The sequence below is a fragment of the Natrix helvetica genome (assembly GCF_964273705.1).
Source record: "Natrix helvetica genome assembly, chromosome: 1".
Lineage (NCBI taxonomy): Eukaryota > Metazoa > Chordata > Lepidosauria > Squamata > Natricidae > Natrix > Natrix helvetica.
Window position 1 is genome coordinate 41,376,417 of NC_138548.1, and position 21,732 is coordinate 41,398,148.

General features: G+C 38.7%; 1 protein-coding gene across 3 annotated transcripts in view; it reads right to left on the bottom strand.

Moving 5' to 3' along the window:
- Nucleotides 1-21,732, bottom strand: part of EML1 (EMAP like 1) — a 145,734-nt gene that overhangs the window by 39,481 nt on the left and 84,521 nt on the right. The window contains exons 1-3 of one of the 3 annotated variants that reach the window (XM_081935782.1): nucleotides 21,380-21,595; nucleotides 5,308-5,490; nucleotides 3,579-3,711 (exon numbers count right to left, since the gene is read on the bottom strand). In XM_081935782.1, the coding sequence (XP_081791908.1) occupies nucleotides 3,579-3,711; nucleotides 5,308-5,490; nucleotides 21,380-21,452 (389 nt within the window). In that variant the 5' untranslated portion in view covers nucleotides 21,453-21,595. Of the gene's footprint in view, nucleotides 1-3,578; nucleotides 3,712-5,307; nucleotides 5,491-20,633; nucleotides 21,063-21,379; nucleotides 21,596-21,732 lie in introns of those variants that run through there. The other 2 variants (XM_081935784.1, XM_081935783.1) reach the window with 2 other exon arrangements.

Sequence of the window (21,732 nt, forward strand, 5' to 3'; positions counted from 1 at the left end):
TATGTGCTCCTGACGATTTATGTGCGCCTTTGTGGCCATATTGTCCGTCATTAAGAGTACATGTTGATGCAAAATGTCCTGTTGAAAATGACGCAGGGCGAGTCTCGCTGCCCGCAGTTGTAGGAAGTTGATGTTACAAGTCGCTTTGGCTGGAGACCACTTGCCCTGAGTCACGCAAGTCCCATGTGTGCGCCCCAGCCGGCCAGGCTGGCGTCCATCATGATGACCACTCTCGCCAGCTCCTTAAAGAGATGACCTTTGAGAAGAGCTACTGATTGCCACCATCTGAGGGACCTCTTCACAGCCAGAGAAAGACGGACCTTCATGGGGGAGTTGCTTCTGTTGGTTCTCTGAAGAGGTAGGAGGAACCACTGCAACTCCTGGGAATGGAGACGTGCCCAGGGAATGACTGAGATACACAAAATTATCTTCCCTAGCAATTGTGAGAGGATCCGCACCGGGACTTGCCTCAACCCCTGAAACTTGTGGGCTAGGGAGACCAAGCTGTCTATCCTGTCATGGGAGAGGAACACCCTGCAGTTGGAGGTGTCTATCACCGCTCCCAGGTGGAGGAGTTTGGTGGTCGGAGAGAGATGACTCTTTTCCAGGTTCAAGGAGAACCCGTGGTTCTGGAGAGACCTCATGGTGACCTGGAGGTCTGGCAAGGCTTGATTCCTGGACGACGACTGGATGAGAATGTCATCCAAGTAACATTGTAGCCTTATGGGACTGCGCCTGAGGTGCACTGCGACTACTGACAGAATTTTTGTGAAGGTCCTGGGTGCTGATGACAGGCCGAATGGCAGAGCCCTGTATTGATAGTGTCGGCCGGCATAAAAGAACTGCAGGAAACTTCAGTGTTGTGGCTGAATTGGGATGTGTAAATAAGCCTCCTTTAAGTCGATGGACGTTAGGAGGTCTCCTGGACAAATCCCTGCAAGGATGATTTGCAGGGATTGCAACTTGAACCTCCTATATGCTATGTGATGGTTCAGGTTCTTGAGGTCCAAGATTGCCCTCTACCCCCCTGAGCTCGTGGGGACCAGGAGGAGGATAGAATAGAATCCCCTCCCTTCCTGGTCGGGTGGTACCTGCTCTATGGCATTGATCTCCAGGAGATGGCTTATCTCCTGGATCATGTGCTCCCTCTTGAGAGGGCAAGAGGGGGTGGGGCACCTTATGAAGTTCCTTGTGGGATGTGAGAGGAACTCCAGTGAGAGTCCCTCCCTGATGGTCTTCAGGACCCAGGCATCCTCCGTGATCTGTTCTCATTGGGAGACGAACAGCTAAAGGCATCCCCCTATGAGAGGTGACTTATGGTGCTCACTTGCCTTTTGGAAGCGCCACCACGGCTGGGTCTGCGGTAGGAGAATTGTTGCCTACCCCTGTCCCGAAAGGACTGCCTGTCCTGGGGCCTATCTGTGGAGGTCTGATTGAAGGGTCGATTGTTAGAAGTCGAATTGAAGGAGGAGTCATTAGACCAAAAGGACTACCTCCTATAATAAGGAGTGGTCTGGTGATCCTGCTTTTTAGTAAGAGTAGGAAGAACCTTACGTTTGTCTTTAGATTCGATCAGGAAAGGATCTAAGACCTCCCCAAACAATTTTGATCCCTTGAAGGGAGGCCTAAGAATACACTGCTGAATCTGGAGATGTTGGAGATGCTACAGGCCAATATGTTCTCTTCTTTATTATGATCCTGAGAGATATGGATGCAGTAACTTAAACATGTCTCCTCCCCACCCCCTTTCTTTCTCTCTGTCCCATTCACATACACAACAGCAGAGAAGCTGCATTCTTAGTTTTATACTACTGTATACGAGTGTGCACATGTATAAAGGAACCAAGTTGCACAAACTTGTTTCATGCAATACTGGGCAACATTATGTAGAAATTATTACTATATTAAGTTACAGCATGCCTAGGAAGTCTGAAATGTATCTGTAACTACTGTCAATTTTCTTTGTTTCAATTGCACAACTGCATACTCAGGAACTGTCATTAAAATTCTTCATCTTGATTATTGTGACAGTAAACAAATTTATTGGGAATATCCAGTGAGATATTAGAAGCTCCTAGGCAGGGTGAAAAATGAGCACAACTTACTACTATCATGAGATAATGGTTACTGCACAACATAGATGTTTGCCATTTCCTCAATTAGTAGAAATAGAAAAATTTGTAAACATAAACCCACATCAAAACATATCTAGCAAACACAAGTTATCACTGGAAGAGAGCATGGTGAGATGGAAAACTGTTCAGAATCCCAGAGAAGGGAGAATGCTTACACACCCCAAAGTGGCCAATAGGTGTCAGGCTCTCCCTATATCCCGGAAGTCACCTGAGCATACTCTTAAATGATTCCACTGGCAATCACATCTGAATCTATTCACCCTGCCACTATTATCGGTTAACAAGGAGCACATCACTCTTTTACAGTTTAGTTGCAGTTTCCTCCTAAGAAACTGAAGTATACCTAATCCAAATTCTTTGTGATAATGTTATTCTCAAAATAAAGAGCAGTTGATGGGTTTTAACTATAGTTTGAAAATGGCTTGTAATTTTACCTATCAAAATCTGATAAAATACAGTACAAATGTTTTCTGTAAAACTATTTGAAGTAAAAAAATAGGTACAAAACTACAAAAAAAAAACATTGAGGAAAAAAATAGAATAGAATAACAGAGTTGGAGGGGACCTTTGAGGTCTTCTAATCCAACCCCCTGCTTAGGCAGGAAACCCTACACAACATCAGACAAATGGTTATCCAATATCTTCTTTAAAACATCCAGTGTTGGAGCATTCACAACTTCTGGACCCCAGTAGTTCCACTGATCAATTGTTCTAACAGTAAGGAAACTTCTCCTTAGTTCTAAGTTGCTTCTCTCCTTGATTAGTTTCCACCAATTGCTTCTTGTTCTACCCTCAGTTCTACCAATTAAAGCACTGTGATTAAATAAAATATAATTTCCAATCCTTTTGTTATTACAAAATAAAATAAAGAAAGACTCAGAATAAAGTAGGCAAGTTTATTATAATGAGAAAGTTATGGGTGGAATTCAGCCGGTTCTCTCCAGTTCTGGCGAACTGGTAGTGGCAGCTGTGGGAGGCTCCGCTCCCCCACCCCAATGTAATGTGTGAGCACTGCGCATGTGCAGAAGGCAATGTGCATACGCAGATGCTGCACGCGCGAGTGAAGCGTGTGCACACACGTGGACACTCACATTTGCAAACTGGTAGGGAAGGTAAGTGAATTCCGCCGCTGATGTTAGCATCATTAATTTTATTATGGCTTTTATTATAAAATATATTATCTAGGGTACTCGATAATGAAAGAATTAAACACAAACAAAATATCTGAAAATATCCTAATACAACACCTCATTAATATAATGATTCTTATTAATTATTTTACCATGTTTATTATATTACATTTTAGAAGACAGTCAGAAAATGAGTTAAGATTGGTACTAAGCCATTGACTGAAAATATTACTGAGAGAGAGGAAAACACTTAGAATAGTAATTTTAAAACTAAAGTTAAGCAGCATATTAACATGTTACAAATTGATAATACCTTTTTGCTGCTGGTGATACAATTTCTTTCCTGGTTCCTGATGGAGAAGGTAGAGAACCACTAGATTTCTTTGGTAAGACAGTTCCATTATTGACAGTAGTCTTTAAAGGCAGTGTTTGAATTAGTGGTCTTGCTGTGAATTGAAAACAAATAAAGAAACAAACAAATAAATGCTGAAATTTACAAGTTCAGAAGTGCACACAATACTTGAAGAAAGACCTAATTATTGCAAAATAAAGTGGAAAGATGACTACCCATTATTTGGAAAGTTCTCTTGGCAATTGGATATATTATTCAATTTGTAATTTATTACTACTGGAAGATCCTTTTCCACAACTGAATCTGCCATTCTATATCTGTGCATTTCTTTCTTTTTTTCTAAATAAAACACTGAATTTTTAAGGTTGGTTTGCTATTTTCAGACAATTTTTTGATTTATTGAGACCATTTCATTTTTTTAATATTCTAAACTCTTAATGAATCCATCCCATTGTATCATATGCAAATCTGATAACTTCTCCATCTATGTTATTAGTAAGAAATGCTGAAGTATTTTTTCAGTCCAAGACTGAATCTCTAGTATTTTCACTCAATCCTCTACATCATTTTTATATGAAATCACTGAGTACAATCTTTGAGAATAATTTGCAAGCTAAGTGTCTAGTTAACTATCTCACCTTCAATTCAAATCTGCTAATCAAAATTTCTTGAATGTCTTGTTAAATTATCAATATATAACATTTTCACAATATATTAAGAAATAAATCTATCCAAAATATGAATATTAGATTGACAAGACATGTTCTTCAAGATTCCATATTAAATTTATTATTGGCTCTAACGTTTCCTATTAGACAGATTGACCTTGTTGTTCCCTGGTGTCTGTTGTTCCTGTTCTAGAAAGTAGAAACAATATTTACTTGCATCTTATTAATATGGAAATTCACTCATTTATCAGATTTTCAGAAAATCTCATCAGAGCCTTTAGCATATTACTTCTGGCCCTGAAAATTGGAATTTATACAGGGCTGCAGGTAAGGAAATTTCACAACTGATGTTTTGTTATTTGTTATAAACTTCAGCTACATGACTGTGGCAAAAACTGGTTAAATGGTCAAATTGCCCATCTTTGATATGGAAGTATAAAGAGATTTTGAGAAACAAATAATCTTCCCAATCCTATAAAATAAAATGTAGGACAGCACCAGATACATAAAATATGTCATTCCATAAAAGTTAACATGTTTAGATGTTTTATCAGATATACAAGATAATGAAAAAGTTCAGGTGTTGTTTTCTGCCATGGTATATAAATATTTGGAATAAAATATTGCAAAAATACAGAAAAAAATGGGATACTTTAACTTAAACATTCTTTGCATTCATTAACACAACCAAAAATATTCACATAGACCAACATTAGCTAATATTCATAAAAAAGCAGAAATATGAATAGAATGATTTTCAGTCAAATTTAACAGAAAAGTAACCTGAGACCTGATTAGAAATTTGAAAAATATTTATCCAGGTACACTTTTAGAAGACATTTTTTAAAAAATATATACATTAAATTCAATATTCAGGTTAAACTGTACAACTGATAACTATCCAACTCAGAAAAATATTATGCAAGAAATATTCTCAGATAATTCCATTTATCTTATCATAAACTGGTTAAAAATATTTTCATTGTAACATATGCAGGTGAATTTGAATGGGAGGTTAATACCTTTGGTAGGTCCTTTCCTGTTCTGCATGGCCTGTTGCTCCTCAGTAATATTTAAACGCCTAACAACATCTGCCAGAGCGGACTTGAGCAACTGAATGTCATCTTCCTGCATCTGAACACGTTGTTCAAGTGAAGCTATACGGTCTGTCACCTCCATGCTGCTGGCAGCAGAAGCACTGTCATCTAAAAATACATATGTATTTTATTATTATTATTTTCATTTAAAACATTTATATTGCTGCCTCTCATCTTAACCAACTTTAGACTTCTCTCAATTAAAAGTTAAAACCCCAAACCTTACTTTGAAGTCTTGTTACATTATGCTTGCTTCAAGCAGTGGTGGGATTCAAAAAAAATTACTACCAGTTCTGTGGGCATGGCTTGGTGGGCGTGGCAGAAGAAAAATACTGTAAAATCTCCATTCCCTGTCCACTCCAGGGGGAGGATACTGCAAAATCCCCATCCCACCCCGATCAACTGGGACTCAGGAGACAGAGAATAGATGGGCGCGGGGCAGGTCAGAGGTGGTATTTACCGGTTGTCTGAACTACTCAAAATTTCCACTACTGGTTCTCCAGAACTGGTCAGAACCTGCTGAATACGAGCTCTGGCTTCAAGCTAAATATTGATAGATCTGCAGCGTGCAGCCTAAACATAATTGTAAAAACTATCTGAAGAAATCTATTATCCCAAAACAGGTATGTTGTTGCTTTTATTAGAAAACAATCACTCTTGTCAAAATGGAATTCAAATAATCCTCCTTTAAATTGAAACATTCTGCCAGTAATTCATGGAGAATATAATTTCCCCTTCCTTCTGCAGGTTGTGTATGTATGGTCAAAATAATTCAAAAAGGTGCAGAAAGGCTAATTTCTCCCATTAACTATAAATATCTTCATATAAATTGTGTGATCCAGATAAACCTAGACAAACAAAAAATACTACAGAGATTATTTCCTGGCATATTTGTTATAGACTAAAAAGCAGGATCTTTATATTAATTCTTGCCAAGAAAACTGCAGGGAGCCTCTGAGAATTGGAAACAATAAAATGGAAGGGGGGGGGATATTTAGTTCATCACGGATGCCCATATGCTTGCACAAAATGTTCAGTGTAAGTGGAAATACTCATCACACCATTCTCTTTCTTATTCTAATTAATATGTGATGCCAAACATTCCTCCTCACAGTGTTTATTTAAGCACTGTGAACAATTAAATAGGAAGGTAAGCGGGGAAGGTTAAACCCATCTTTTAATTGAACTGAGCAAGATCTGAAGAAATACAAACTACATATAGTCCTTATTTAATGACAGCAACTGGAAGCACCAGAATTTCCAATGCTAAGCAACGCAAAGCACATTACATGACTGCCTTGATTACCAGTGAAATTCAAACACTTCCAGTTGTCATCATTAAGCAAATCACTGTAGGTCATTAAGCAAGGATGTCATGTGGTTTCCATTTGCATTAATTTTGCTTCTGGGAAGTTGGCAGAGAAGGTTGCAACTGGAGATCACATGACTGAAAGATGCTGTCTCATCATAATTGCTGAGTTTCCAGATCATGATCACTTGAGTGCAATGGCTGCAAATATGAGAACTGTGAAAACCAAGCCCAAAGATAACCCAGCATGACCCAAGGAAAATAACTTCAAATTTATCATTGATCATCGGTGTTACATGATACACCATAAAACATAGTTCTCAAAATCAAGTGTTCAATTACAGTACAATGAAATATGAATTAAAACACTGCTGTCAGGATCTGACTGAAATTAGGAATGAAGATGGCTTAAGGCAGAGTTCTCCAACCTTTCTGGGTTGGCAGCCTGGAAGGGTGTGGGGCAGGCGCCTTTACGCATATATGTGCACGTGCGAACGGGGCCGGGTGCATGCACCGCAAATGGGACCATAAACACACGCTCAATGCAAATGGGTCTGGAAGCGCATGCACGACGCTCACTATGACACTAGCGCAAGTGGTGTAGGTGCACCCAGGCGAGCGCAGTGACCAGCCACTCATGTGGCCCAGTAGTGGGCTGCAGCCCACAGGTTGGGGACTCCTGGCTTAAGCCTACATGAGATGAGGAATATGAATACATAACACATGTACATGCACACACACAAAAGAACTTAAAGATATGTACATATTGATATGCATTGATCGTATTTTGGAAACCGTTAAGCAATTTAAACAGAATTATACATCTTATCTTTGATTTGTACTTGTCCAGTTTGTAAATTCAAGGCCCCTGCTCTGGAGATTATTGAATTTAAAAGCAGTAGAAAAATGGAAGCAGCAAAGCTTGAAACAAAAGAAAATTTCCAGCTCCTAGTTTTCAAACAAAGTTAGGTCATCCCAGAGTTTTTATATTTCCTTCTAATTACAGATGCTGATGTTGCACATTCTCTACTTTTGTGTGTGGGGAAAGGCCTATGAAGCTTAACCACAATTATCTCATAAACCAAGTCAGTCTCTAACTAAGCAATTTCTGCTGTAAACTCCATAGTCTACATAATGAAAAGTGGAAGAGTTTGTTTTTCTAGCAAAGCTAACTGGAAGCAAAAAATATTCCCTGGTTTTGTCAGGACTGTAGATCATGTGATTATGAATAGTGAGACATCAAACAGTTCCATGATATGCAGCTGCAAAGCATATACTTTATACATTTGGAAGCTATAGCTGTGCAGTTTTCAGGATTTTTAAGAGGCTTCCACCTACTCAGTTGGTAAAACTTTATGTTTTTCCATTAACCTTGCTTTTTCACCATAAAACATGATTGCGATAACCAAATTATATTTTTAAATAACTATATGGGATTTCAGTGGTCAGAAATCTCTTTTGAACAAATAGATAATTGAAGAAAGAGGAATTTGAAAAGAATTATAGTAATATTTTATTTATTTATTTATTTCTTAGATTTTTAAACCGCCCCCTCTCCCAAAAAGGGACTCGGGGCGGTGTACAGTCAGTGCATAAAATACAGACATAACAATAAAATACATTTAAAATACATTAGAGGGGGAGATAGACTGTACGAGAAATAAATACCTAAAAACATCCCAATTAAAACCCCAAACCCAATTAAAATAAATCCCCGGGAGGTAAAACTAAGAAAGTGCCAAGCCAGCTGATTGAAATAGGTGAGTCTTTAACTTTTGACGGAAGGAACGGAGGTCAGTGGTAGTTCGAATATCAGGGGGGAGGTCGTTCCAGAGGGTTGGGCCCATCACAGAGAAGGACCTACTCCTAGGTGTCGCCCGCTGGCATTGCCTAGCGGACGGCACCAGGAGGAGCCCCTCCCTGTGTGAGCGGATAGGTCGCAGGGACGAGTGTGGTAGGATGCGATCCTGCAGATAACTAGGTCCTGTGCCATGGAGCACTTTAAAGATGGTGATCAATACCTTGAAACGCACCCGGAAGGCCACAGGTAGCCAGTGCAGCTCGCGCAGGAGAGGTGTTACGTGGGAGTAACGTGTACTCCCCATAATAGCCCGCGCGGCTGCGTTCTGAACTAGCTGCAGTCTCCGGATGCGTCCCAAGGGAAGCCCCATGTAGAGAGCATTGCAGTAGTCCAGGCGAGACGTCACCAGCGCATGAGTGACCGTGCGCAGGGCACTCCGGTCCAGTAGGGGGCGCAATTGGCGCACCAGGCGAACCTGGCGGAACGCCCCCCTTGCCACGGCTGCCACATGATCCTCCATTGACAGCCGGGCATCAAGGAGGACGCCCAAATTGCGCGCCCGCTCCACAGGGGACAGTTGTTCGCCCCCTATGGCCAGCGATGGAGTCAGCTGGCTGAACCGAGGTGCCGGTACCCATAGCCACTCTGTCTTGGAGGGGTTGAGTTTGAGTCTGTTGTCCCCCATCCAGACCCCGACGGCTTCCAAACACCGGGACATCACTTCGACAGCCTCGTTGGGGTGGTTTGGGGTTGAAATGTACAGCTGGGTATCATCAGCGTACAGGTGGTACTCAACCCCAAAACCACGGATGATCTCACCCAGCGGCTTCACATATGCGTTGAACAGGAGGGGCGAGAGGACCGACCCCTGCGGCACCCCACAAGTGAGTGGCCTCAGGGACGACCTCTGCCCCCGTCAACACACATTGCTTCCGGTCGGAGAGGTAGGAGCCGAACCACCGCAGAACGGTGCCTCCGACTCCCATCCCCTCCAACCGGCGCAATAGGATACCATGGTCGATGGTATCAAAAGCCGCCGAGAGGTCTAATAGGACCAGGATAGAGGAACAACCCCTATCTCTGGCCCTCCAGAGATCATCGACCAACGCGACCAAGGCCGTCTCAGTGCTGTGCCCAGGTCGGAAGCCGGACTGGCGTGGGTCTAGATAGTCGGATTCGTCCAGGTGTCGTGGAAATTGCTGCGCCACCACATTCTCAACAACCTTCGCCAAGAAGGGGAGGTTGGAGACTGGACGATAATTAGCTATCTCCATTGGGTCGAGCGAAGGCCTCTTGAGCAAGGGTCTCACCACCGCCTCTTTCAAGGTGGTTGGTAAGTATCCCTCACCCAGTGAGGCGTTCACCAGGCCCAGGAGCCAGCCTCGTGTCACCTCCCAGGCTGCCAGCACCAGCCAGGAGGGGCACGGGTCCATTAAACATGTGGAGGGTCGCAGCCGTCCACGCAACCTGTCCAAATCCTCGGGGGCAACAGAGTCAAACTCCTCCCAGAATGGTCTCTCAAGACTCGCTGTTGGCGGCTCGTCTGGTCCACTGACGGAGGTCCACCCGCTCCGGATCTGATCGATTTTGTCCTGAAGATATTCCCCAAACTCCTCTGCTCTACCCTGTAAGGGTGTCTCCCGCGCCCCCTGTGACAAAAGGGAGCGGGTCACCCGAAACAGGGCGGCAGGGCGGTTATCCGCGGACGCAATAAGGGCAGCACAATATCTACGTTTGGCCGCTGAGATAAAAATGTTTGCTTTGGAAAAACTTTATTCCAGATTTGTTTTTTATTTTTGAGAAAGGTAAACTGCCATTCTAATGTCATACTTAGTCATATTATTTGTAGTAGCACAATTGTGAGTATGGATATATTTTGCTTTATTTTCTGCACTTAGTTTAAATAATGAAAGTAGCTTGCAAACATTAAAATGCAGCACACAGAAAATACAAATTAAGCATCAGAAACAATCAAGACAAACTATTCAAAACTAACTTCTGTATCACTATCAGTCCCAATAAATGAGTGAACTTGGCAACCTTTGTGTTCAGAAAGAAATCAGGAATGGATCTGGATAGTATCTGAATGAGAAATAACCAAGCTACTAGGGCTAATGGCTAAATTTTAGGCCAGAAAATTTCACATTTAATTGTGGAAAAGTACTTGGCAGTTTGAACATTGTGCAGGTTTGCAACTCCCTAAAGTAGCATTGTCTTTTCTCAGAAAAAAAAAGATTTGAAGATTTACAAATAGTAGATTCTACCTTTTGAAGAACTCTTGTATATCCTTACTAAATACTTCTGAATAACACAGTGGCAATTTGTAGTTTTGCAAAGAAAAATTGTGTAGATGCATCTAATCAAAGTTGAGTTTGTCTTAAGATTATTCATAGAGTTACCTCATTAAGACTGATGCAGAGTTTGGTCACTGTTCATTGATAAGGTTTTGAGGAAAGAAACTGCTAGTAACTGCTAGTTACGTTGCTTCCCACTTCCATAGTACCAGAGAAAGTCAAGTTTTGGAGGGAGACAGTGATAAGTGTTTGGGAAGTAGCAAACCTCTCCTTTCTGTATAATGCCTTATTATCCTAGTGAAAATCAATTCCTGCCACTAACTGTATGTAAAACACAATATTACCAGGCATCCAAGGTCCTTTCCAACCCAATGATTATGAGAATAATTTTAAAATGCTTAACCTTGTGTTTCATGCATTAGGATATATCTCCTTGTATGGCTTTGTATGATAAAGACATAATTCTGAACAAAAAGCATCCACACATGGATATTGCAATGAAATGAATGTTCAGAATCAAAAAGTGTTTTATCCTTATCTATTTCTTATTAATATATTTGATGATTTTGTCTCCATTGGAAGAATGTTATAACCCAGTATTATATTATGTTAATGTATTTTAAAAGTTATTAATTTTATTGCTTGTTTTTGTTTTCATTCATATTTATTGATATCATTATATTCAAAGGATTTTTAAATAGTTTTCTAATAACAAACTTGTGCAAAAGGTTAAGAGCATATAGCACATATATTAAGTATAAAATACAGAAATGTCTCATTATGGAATGTAGTTTAAAAGAAATTCAGTTATGAATAAAAGAAAATTCAGAATCCTAAATTAAAGTATTGGATCCTCACTAAAACTTAAACTGATATTCAAAGAACTATTTAAATATTGATTGCACTATATTATGTGTTATTTTACTTTCTTCCTTCTTTTAAATATACATAAGTTGATACGTATGTGTACCCTATCATTATACTGTATTTAAAATTTGTAGACTTAATTATATTTTGATGTACATTTTATAGTTCTTTATAGTTTTAGGTTTCATTAATAATGATCCATGAGAATGGATTAATGATTGTTAATTAAAAATGGATTAATGATTGTTAATAAAAAAAATCTCAATTCTCTGGTGTACGATAGCAATATTTTCAGTCTTTAAAGAGATGGGGCTTAAACATTTTTCAGAATAACTAGTTGGATCAGAAAGCTACAAGGCCCTGGAAGGCATAAAATCTAGACAAAAGGAAAGATTAGCAATACTTGATGAACTTCATTTCTGAGGTGTGATTGAAGCATGGTGAAAAACCTGGAAAACTTGGTGAACATCTAAGCTTCAGGTAATCTTATTTTGAATGTGTTTTGATTTTCATTTAGAAAAACAAACAACATGAACACATTTATTACGTCAGTTAATCTCATCTCTATGCTACTCTATGTATCTTACTATATACATATACAGACACTGAACAGCTTTTCTGAAGAACGGGGCTTTATTTAAAAACAAAATCTAAAGAGATTTGCAATTTTAGCAAACCTGAATCCCCAGTCTTCTATAATGTCAATGTATATCTAAGGATTCCACAACATTACAACAGCTCAACTAGTGACAATGGGAAACTATCTATCACTGAGTCCTTTAAATCTTGTTTAACAAAATGGAAAAAGCACTGTTTCTACCTAACATGCATAGTATGCATTTTTATGATTATGGTCTTAGAAATACCATAATAAAACTGGCATGGATCAAGGGTAAGCATTTAATGTACCATGGAATCAGATGGTCATCTAATTTATCAATGTTATGCAAGTGGTTGCATATTTGCATATTTATGTTATGCAAATGATTGTGTAAAATATCATTTTTTCTCATGTTATGGAATAAAAATATATTCCATTTATATTTATGGAATTTAGCTCCTTAACTTACTTAGTCCTTGCTTAACAACCATTCATTCAGTGACCAGTCAAAGGTACAATAAATAAATGGTACTAACACCTGGTCCTCAGTTATGGCTGCAAGTCACATGATCAAAACTCAAGCAGTTGGCAACCCACTACACTTACAAAAGCAAGGGTATTTCAATCCCTCCCACTTGCCTATCACCCACCATTTTGGTTGCTCTGCACCAACAGTATCAAGATCAAGGTAAGTGATAGTACTGCTCTTATACCACACTGGTAAGGCCATCTGGAATATAGTCAAAGATGGGTTGCTCCCGGGTTGGCCCGAATTGGGTGAACCGGTAGTAGTGGTGGCAGGAGGCTCCGCCCACCCGCCCGGGCGCTTCTGCACTTGCGCAAAGTCTCGAGTGAGCGCACAAGCGAACTGGTAGTAAAAACAATAGAAATCCACCTATCAAGTCCTTCCCAAGGATTTTATTGTTATTATTTTATGAATTTGTTATGTCATATTGCAATATTCTTCATTTTCACTCATTAGAGATTTCATGTATATGTCTGAAAGATCTTCAAAGATTTTGAAAAATGTTGAAGTCCTTCGGCTAATTAACTAGTCCTTAGAAGGCATTTGTGATAGTTGAAGTCTGAGACCCTTGTTTAGTGGCTGTGCAAAATAATTGGAAAGCCACATGAAAGTTTGTGGCCTGAGGTTAGCCAAATTTGGCCCAGGTATTTCTTAAAAAATATTTTCCTACAGATTATGTGTAGAATTTTAAAACTAAGGCAAAATCAGATGCAACAAGAACAATATTTGTATTCATTTTCATTTCTTATGTTGTAGATTCTTAATTTAACAAGAAACATGGCTAAGGATACTAACTCTGATTCCTGATTTTTGTCTTTTCTCTAATTACAGGAACATCTGCCTTTGTATTCCTTATGTCACTGCGCATAAACAGTTCTGACTACCCAGACCAAATGGGTATACCTCAGTGGTTCTCAACCTGTGGGTCGAGATCCCTTTGGGGGTAGAACAACCCTTTCACAGGGGTCACCTAAGACCATCGGAACACACATATTTTTGATGGTCTTAGGAACCAAGACATCAATTTTATGGTTGGAGGTCACCACAACATGAAGAACTGTATTAAAGGGTCGCGGCATTGGAAAGGTTGAGAATCACTGCTCTAAACAAACAAAAAATGAGGAAAATGTTACAAAACCTTAACATGTATTTAAAGTGATTTAAGACTTATGTTGTCTTTTACAGTTGTCATAATACCTGGATTCATTTTCACAATTTTTTTTTTACAGTGTCATCTAGATCAACATTTAATTAGCTATATGCAGGTTTTTGATATACTTTTCAATTAGAAGGTGCAGACTAAATAGCAGTGTAAACAGGTAACAGATTCATAGAGGAGCATTTAGTTTTGCTTAGAATCTGACAAAAACTTACATATTGGCTTAGAAACTGATGAGATTGTGTAGGAGTCAGAAATTCCATGAAAAATAAAATTTTGTGACACTTAACAGATCTAACCCATAGCAGGTTTAACAGCATAATGATAAGAATATATTGTTCACTGTTAATCCATTTTAGTACCGAATTATAAGTAACTATTATAGAAAGATTGGTCAAGAAGTTGCTTCTTCATTAGTTGTTATACCTTGTTTTCTTATCCCTGAAAAAATGCCTAACACATTGAAGTTAATATTATATGAACTAAAATTGTAACATTTCTGAGGGGAAATGATACAAAACTATAGAAAAACCTATCCTCCTAATCCAGCGTGTATGATTAGTCAACCACAACTAAATTATTGTAGATTATATGCCACAGTCAATTCAGTTGTAAAGGTGGGTTTTTTTCTGGTAAACTATCTCCAGTACAAGGACTCTGATAAAAAAGAAGTATGATATATAATACAGACAATTAGAAATCAGTTATGCCACCAATTTTTTAAGAATATAAAACAGCTTCCTATTTGACCAATATAGCAGTGATTCTCCTTTGTCAAAAAAAAAAGAAGAGAGGGCCGGTTCACTTGGATGAATGCTCAATCTTGAACCTTCTTGACGTGGATGGAAAAAGATAAAAAGAAAGATCAAAAAGTTACTCACAATCCAAAACATTAGTGCTTTCATCAAATCGCTCAATAACTTTTCATCAATTATCATACATAAGTGTAGACTGAAAAGGATACAATCCCCTCCCCATTTTTTTGTATTACACTTCCATTTTTGAAAAATTGACAAGCTGTATTTGTCATGATCAGCTAAACATTGAACTTTAAATACTCTGGCAAATGTTCTGTTCTCATGGCACATGAGAAAACAAAACAAAATCTTCAGACAGAGAGTGAATAAAAGCAAGATAATCTTGTAGTAAGGACAACCGTCTATGGAGAATCTCAGTCATACAGGTCAAAATTGCCCCATAGTTGCTTTTTCAAGAGGCAACTGGACTTTTCTTGTTTTTCTTTGAAGACATTTCGCTTCTCATCCAAGAAGATTCTTCAGCTCTGACTGGATGGTGGGGAATGGAAGGATTTATACTCCTTGCAGAGAGGAGGTATAGATAGGAGATTGCTACGTCACACAGATATTGGATACCATGAAAGCAGCAAGTCTAGGTTATTTAATTTTGTTACTGCTACCTGTTTTTGTGCCTAGACTGGCAAAATATGGGATTTCTGTTTTGCATGTCAAAATAACTTGTGACTCGTCTAGGTAAGTGATGGCATATATTGCTTCATCTAAGGGGGCAAAATGCCACTATATTTAAGGTGGTTAAAATGTGGTTGGAGATTTCATTCAATAACAGAGAGTAAGTAGAATAACTAGGCAGCAGAAGAAACAGGCAGTAGGAAATAAATGCTTAAGAATTGCTAAAAGTCATCATCTGGTGGACCTATCATCCATTATTTTTATATCAAGATGGCCAATTAACTATGTTAGTTTGGAACATTGATTTTATGCCAAGTCATATTATTTATTCATTTCATACTTGCTGCAATCCTGAATGTTTTGAAATTTCCAATAATGAAGATACAGAAATCAAATATTCATGGTACAAATTACAAATTATAAAAATGCTGTTACAATAATCACCATTAGTCATGTAATGTAATTAGTTTTTAGAAGGTAATAACTCACTCAAGCATTAAGCTGTTCCAAAATATAAGTGTTGTCATAGAAAAGAAGCACCTAGACTTCCATAAGTATAGAGAATTGGGGGATTCACAGTAGTTTCTCCTGTGTGTGTGTGTGTGTGTGTGTGTGTGTGCGCGCGTGCGTGTGTGTGTGTGTAATGGGTCAATTCAATCTGAAATCAGTACTCCTGGGATTACTTTAGTGCAGAATAGTATGGGGGCTTTAATGATCAGCAATTTGCATTGGCACCTACTCCCAAAAAGAGCCAATAATAACTTCCTGGAACCAGCCTTCAAACCATTCCTAGCCTCATGGAGAAGCTAGAAGGAGCATGTCTCCAAGATACTAGTGGTGAGAACACACTAATCAGCACTATTCATTAGCAAAAGCATGAGCAACATCAATAGCAATAAATAGCACAGATTATATTATCAAACTCTCATCTATATCACCCCCCCCCTTATATTATAAGGAATAACTAGATGTTATTTAATACAATTTCCTTAGGGCATTCCTCTCTGTTTCCATTAATGCTATTCCAAGACATATTTTGATTCTTTTAACTTGATGTTAACTGACAGTAATTGTTGATTAACTGAAATGATGTGCTGTCAGCAAGAAATTTTGCTACTAAATCCATATTAGGCTCAGGGCAAAATATTTCTAGTCTTAACTTCTTCAGCTTCTAATTAGACTCCTCCTCAAATGCTTTTACTTATTCACTGTCCCAATTTGGTACTAGAAAATTATTAGAATTATTAGAAACATTAAGATTGAATATTCAATGACACATTAAATCTTTGTAAGCTGATCTAGTTTAAGTTGTTTATAATGTAAATTGTTTAGAATCATAATATCCTTTTCTTTTTAGTGCTTTTCATCAATGGTTCTTAATTTTCATATTACTTTTTTTTAATCTTGTGCTTTCCCAAGCTCCCATTCCTGTTTATATTCCCTATATTAGAATTAAAAATAATGGCAACATACTCCACAGAGCTAAAATAAAATATTTAAGACACTTACATTACTATTTTAATCACTACCTTGTCCCTATCCCTGAAGTGAATCAGTTTAATCAGCCTAATTTAACCCTGGGAGTAGCAGTCAGTCTTCACTGGACTAGAGGCATTTAACGTGGTGGTTATGCCTTGTGTATCTAATTACATGATTGCAAAGAGGCAAAAGTGAGCTTTCATGTACGACCACTTCACAGATTGGGCCCCAAATTACCTGGATCAAGTGTGTGACAAAATAGAACAGCTAAGCCTTGTTTGCATGTCACATGATCTCCCAGACAGATAAAGGAAATAAAATAATCTAGTAAAGCATTTAGCTGGAGTAGGTAAGGTTTCTCACATGCATAGTACTCTAAAGGCAAGTTGGGCAATAAAAGATTGAATAGGTTTAAAAGAAAAATCTATTGTTGGAGTTGGGAAGGAGAATATGATCACTGGCAAACTAAGTGGGATCTATCATCTATCTATCTGTCTGTCTCTCCATCCCTCCGTTATCCAAGAAGCGAAACATCTTCAAAGAAAAAACAAGAAAATCCACTTGCCTCCTGAAAAAACACCTTTGGGAAATCATGACCTGGTTGACTGAGAATCTCCGTAGACATTCAAATGCAGTGGTAGGAGCAGGGAAACACTTTCTGTGTATTTGCTTAAGCCAAGTGCCATATTTACAACTAATTTTGTAGACCCAAAAGAGATGGGCTAGAAGAATCTCTTCTTCATTTGTAATATTTTAAGAGAAACCAATAAGTTACTAAAATTGCTTATACTTGTGATAGGGGAAATCATTCCTTTATATTTCTTTTATATACCATATTTCTCTTTTTCTTTCATTTCTATTACATTTCTATTCTTTTATTTTTTTAGTTTGTATGAGTTTCCATTGCTGCAATTGCAATTTTTAATAAAAATTACTATTAAAGTATGTTCTGATATTTGATGTTATGAATAAATATAAATTTGATTGGCAAGCAGGTGCATATGCTGACGTTTGGAGGGATGGATCCTGAAATTCAGCTCACAACAGTGCCTGGGAAACTTCATTGTTACTAGAATGACATCCAAACTGGTCCCCGAGCACCTTAAAGTTCTGAAGAACCTTAAAGTCATCCAAGATCAAGCTGCTTAAGATTCTGCCACACAGCAGGCAACTGGTACACCAGAAAGACCCCAACTTTGTTTTTCTAACTTACAGATATTTATACAGGTTGTCTTCGACTTACGATCACAATTGTGCCCACAATTTCTGTTTGCTAAGCAAGACAATAGTGAATTTTGCCCCGTTTTATGATCTTTCTTGCCACAGTTAAGTTAATCACTGCAGTTGTTAATTTAGTAACACGGTTGTTAAGTGAATCTAGCTCCCCCATTGATTTTGCTTGTAAGAAAGTTGCAAAAGATGATCACTTAACCCCAGGACTGCAACTGTCATAAATATGAGTCAGTTGCCAAGTGACTGAATTTTGATCATGTGACTATGGAGATGCTACAACATTTGTTAAGTTTGAAAAATGGTCATAAGTCACTTTTTTCAGTGCAGTTATAACTTCAAATGGTCACTAATTGAAATGTTGGTACCGTAAGTCGAGCACTATCAACCAGCTGGCTTCTTGTTTAAGGCAGGACTTGTGGTCTCCTAATTTCTAGCCTGATACTTTAAACATTACAGCAAACTGGCTCTGTTTATTAGTTATTCCCTCCAATTTTAGTCAGTTGTAAATTGGAGAAATTTTCTCCCACCTTTATCCAAGTCATTAAAAATATGAAAAACAGGTCCCAGGACCGATCCTTGTAGAAGTCTACTTGATGCTTCTGTCAAATTTGATAAGACACCATTGATTAGCATTCTTTGAGTATTCATGGCTTTACAAACCACCCACTGATATGCTTGCTATGAGATCCAGAAAATATTTAACTACCTTGCTAATTAGCATGGCATGGAATATTCGTCAAATGTTTTGCTAGGTGACTACTTCCTAATCCTGGTCTAGTGAATAAGCCATAGCAAGTTGCTTCACAATGCTATGTCATGACACAGAGTGTCTAATTTGGCTTAGCAAAAGCTATATGAATCCAAGCACTGTGGTTTATGACTTAAAGCAGTATGTTAATTCATCCAATTGTAGCTAAGACAACAAAATGTTTTCGGAAGTATGTAGTTTTTCATGTCTGACTTGAATAGATTTTTATCCTATCTGGCTGGAAGTTTCCAGATGGCGATGTTGAGGCCAATCCTGTTTATTTTTGTGGCCACTGTGCTGTGGGATTTATATACTTTTTAATATCAGGCTAACAACTTGCAGATATTTTGCAAGTCTACATTACTTCTGAAGATTTTATTCTAAATATACTACCTTCAAAATTCTTTTCACTTCAAAATAAAGTCTAACAAACCTTAAGACTTTATGGCCAGAACACCTGAAAAGAACCCATTTCTCATTAGCCACTATGCAATTTATGAATCTTCATTAGATGACACTATCAAAATAAGTAGCAAGGCATGATCTTTATTGTAGCAGAATCCTGATTGTGGAATTAATCCCCTAAAGAGAATAAGCAACATTCCATTTACTTGCTCAATATCTAGAGGTATTTGTGCTCTGACATTACTGAACTATCTAACCAACATGGTCAATAGTGAAAGAAGGTGGAAGTTGTATCTACAATATCTGAAGAGTCCAGGTTTTCCTAACTTCTGCAAAAGTTTCCTTATTTAGATTATAAAATATTCATATGCACTCAATTACTCTCACATCATTTCTATAACTAGAACACTCTTCTGAAGTACAGCATTAACATAACTTAGAAGCAATCTTCCTTTTAAACAAGTTCTATAGAACCTTAGCTCTACTTTCCACTTTATAAGACAGAAGTTATATTATCAAGATTGGATAGATCTATCCAAGATAGCAAGCTGAGTCCAGTTCTACATCTTTTCCTCAAAGTAAATCCTAATAAAGTTAAATTCACACGGGGAAAGGGCATAGATGAATTTCTATTGAAAGCAATAGATATATAGTTTTACCTATCCAAAACTATAATTTACTGATCTTAACTTTACTGATTTTAAATATATCTACAGACTGAAATGCAAACAATGAAAAAGAGATGCAAACCCAATATTTAATTTCCACAACAGTATAAAAATTGCTTTAAATAATCCCAAGTTTTAGCTGATTTAAAAGAGTAATTTTCTGTTTTTTTATATCATTGCCAAAAATAGAGTCTAAGTAAGTCCAATATAAATAAGCTATTTTATATAATTCTTACTTTTACAAACACAAATATAAATAATATGTGAACTACACTGTAATCTATTATAATTTCTTCAAGCAAAGAAATTTATACTCTAATCACAAAGATTTTCTAAGTGAACAGCAAAACCACGCTGTATATATTCACATGTAACTCCTATTTATCAATACTGAGTTAGGATGTTTACAAATTGTTTAAATTCCATTTTTAAAAGATTCTATTGTACAACTGACAAACTATACATTAATATATTATCCAATTAGTCCAATACAGGAAGGGTCTTCTGTCTTAAATGTTTATTGCAAAAGTTTCCTGTAAATTAAGCTGCGTTCTGTTACATCACCATTCCAAACACAATTTGGTTTAATGTACTTTCAAAGAAACAGGTCAGAAACTACACAGCTTGGAAACCAACATATTTTCCATCTCAAGACTTTTGTTTACTTTAAAAATAACTGTACAAGAAACCATAAATCTTTCATGCAGTGCAGTATGCCAACGAACAAAACTCACCATCCGAATTACATAAAACTTCAAAGACCATCTTTTAATACGATTCACAAACATATATACACACATTCTTTACAACTGTGAATGTTTGCCTTGCTTATTTAAGAACTAAAGACCGTGAAACAAGGGAACACGTCAATCAAGCCAGCATTTAATCGCGGGGCGGTTCCTAGAAGTTAAACTCAGGAATAAAAACTGCTTTCCTCCCTCCATACACATAGAAGGTGACGTTGTTGTTGTTGTTTTACTTTCTTTTCCATAATCTTCACGATCCTCTATCAGGCACCCGTCAATGCAACCCTGTAGTGGGAATGTCTCCGGAGGCAGGCACAGCTCTTCGCTCTCTCCCTCGCCTTCTGGTGAAGCTAACTAAAACACCCAGCGTTTCTTTCGGTCAGGCAGAAGATCGTGGCGGTGAAGCCAATGCTGGTTCTCCCCTTAACCTAAAACTAAAGATCAACAGAGAGAAAGCCCCGAAAAGGCCCCATCCTTTCTCCAAGTAGGAAAGCTGGGAGCTTGGCGGGGGCGGTTCTCCTTGCCAGCTTCTCCGGCACATCCATCCCACTTGCCAAGTCAGCCCATCTTCGCCAGGCAAAAAAAGCGAAGCCGCCCCCCCCCCCGGCCGCTCGACTTCAGGGCGATGCCCACCCACCACCACTACCACCACCACCCCAGCGGCCCTTGATTTCGAATCCTCGCTCTACGGGCGCGCATGCACGCTTCGCTCTCTTTTACTTTCCTCCCCTTACCATTGCAGAACTGCAGAAGCGAGGAAGTGTCATAGAGGCTGCTGTAGCTGGAGAATCCGTCCTCCATCATCATCCCGAAGCCAATTTCGCGCCCCTCTTCGGCCCGCTTGGGATCCTCGGCCCCCCAGCCCTAGTCCAAACCGCTCCTTCCAGGCTCTCTTCCCTCCTTTTCCCCACCCGCTCGCGTCAAACTCGGGCTGCTCTTCTCTGCTCTTTCGGGCGCCCGGTTCCCTCACCCACACAGTGCAAAAGCGGAGGAAAGGCTGCTGGGGCTGGGGCCGGCCTGCCGCCTGCCTTTGCCAGTTGCCATGACAACGCATTCACTCCACCGTGGCTTGGGCCGCCGCCGCCGC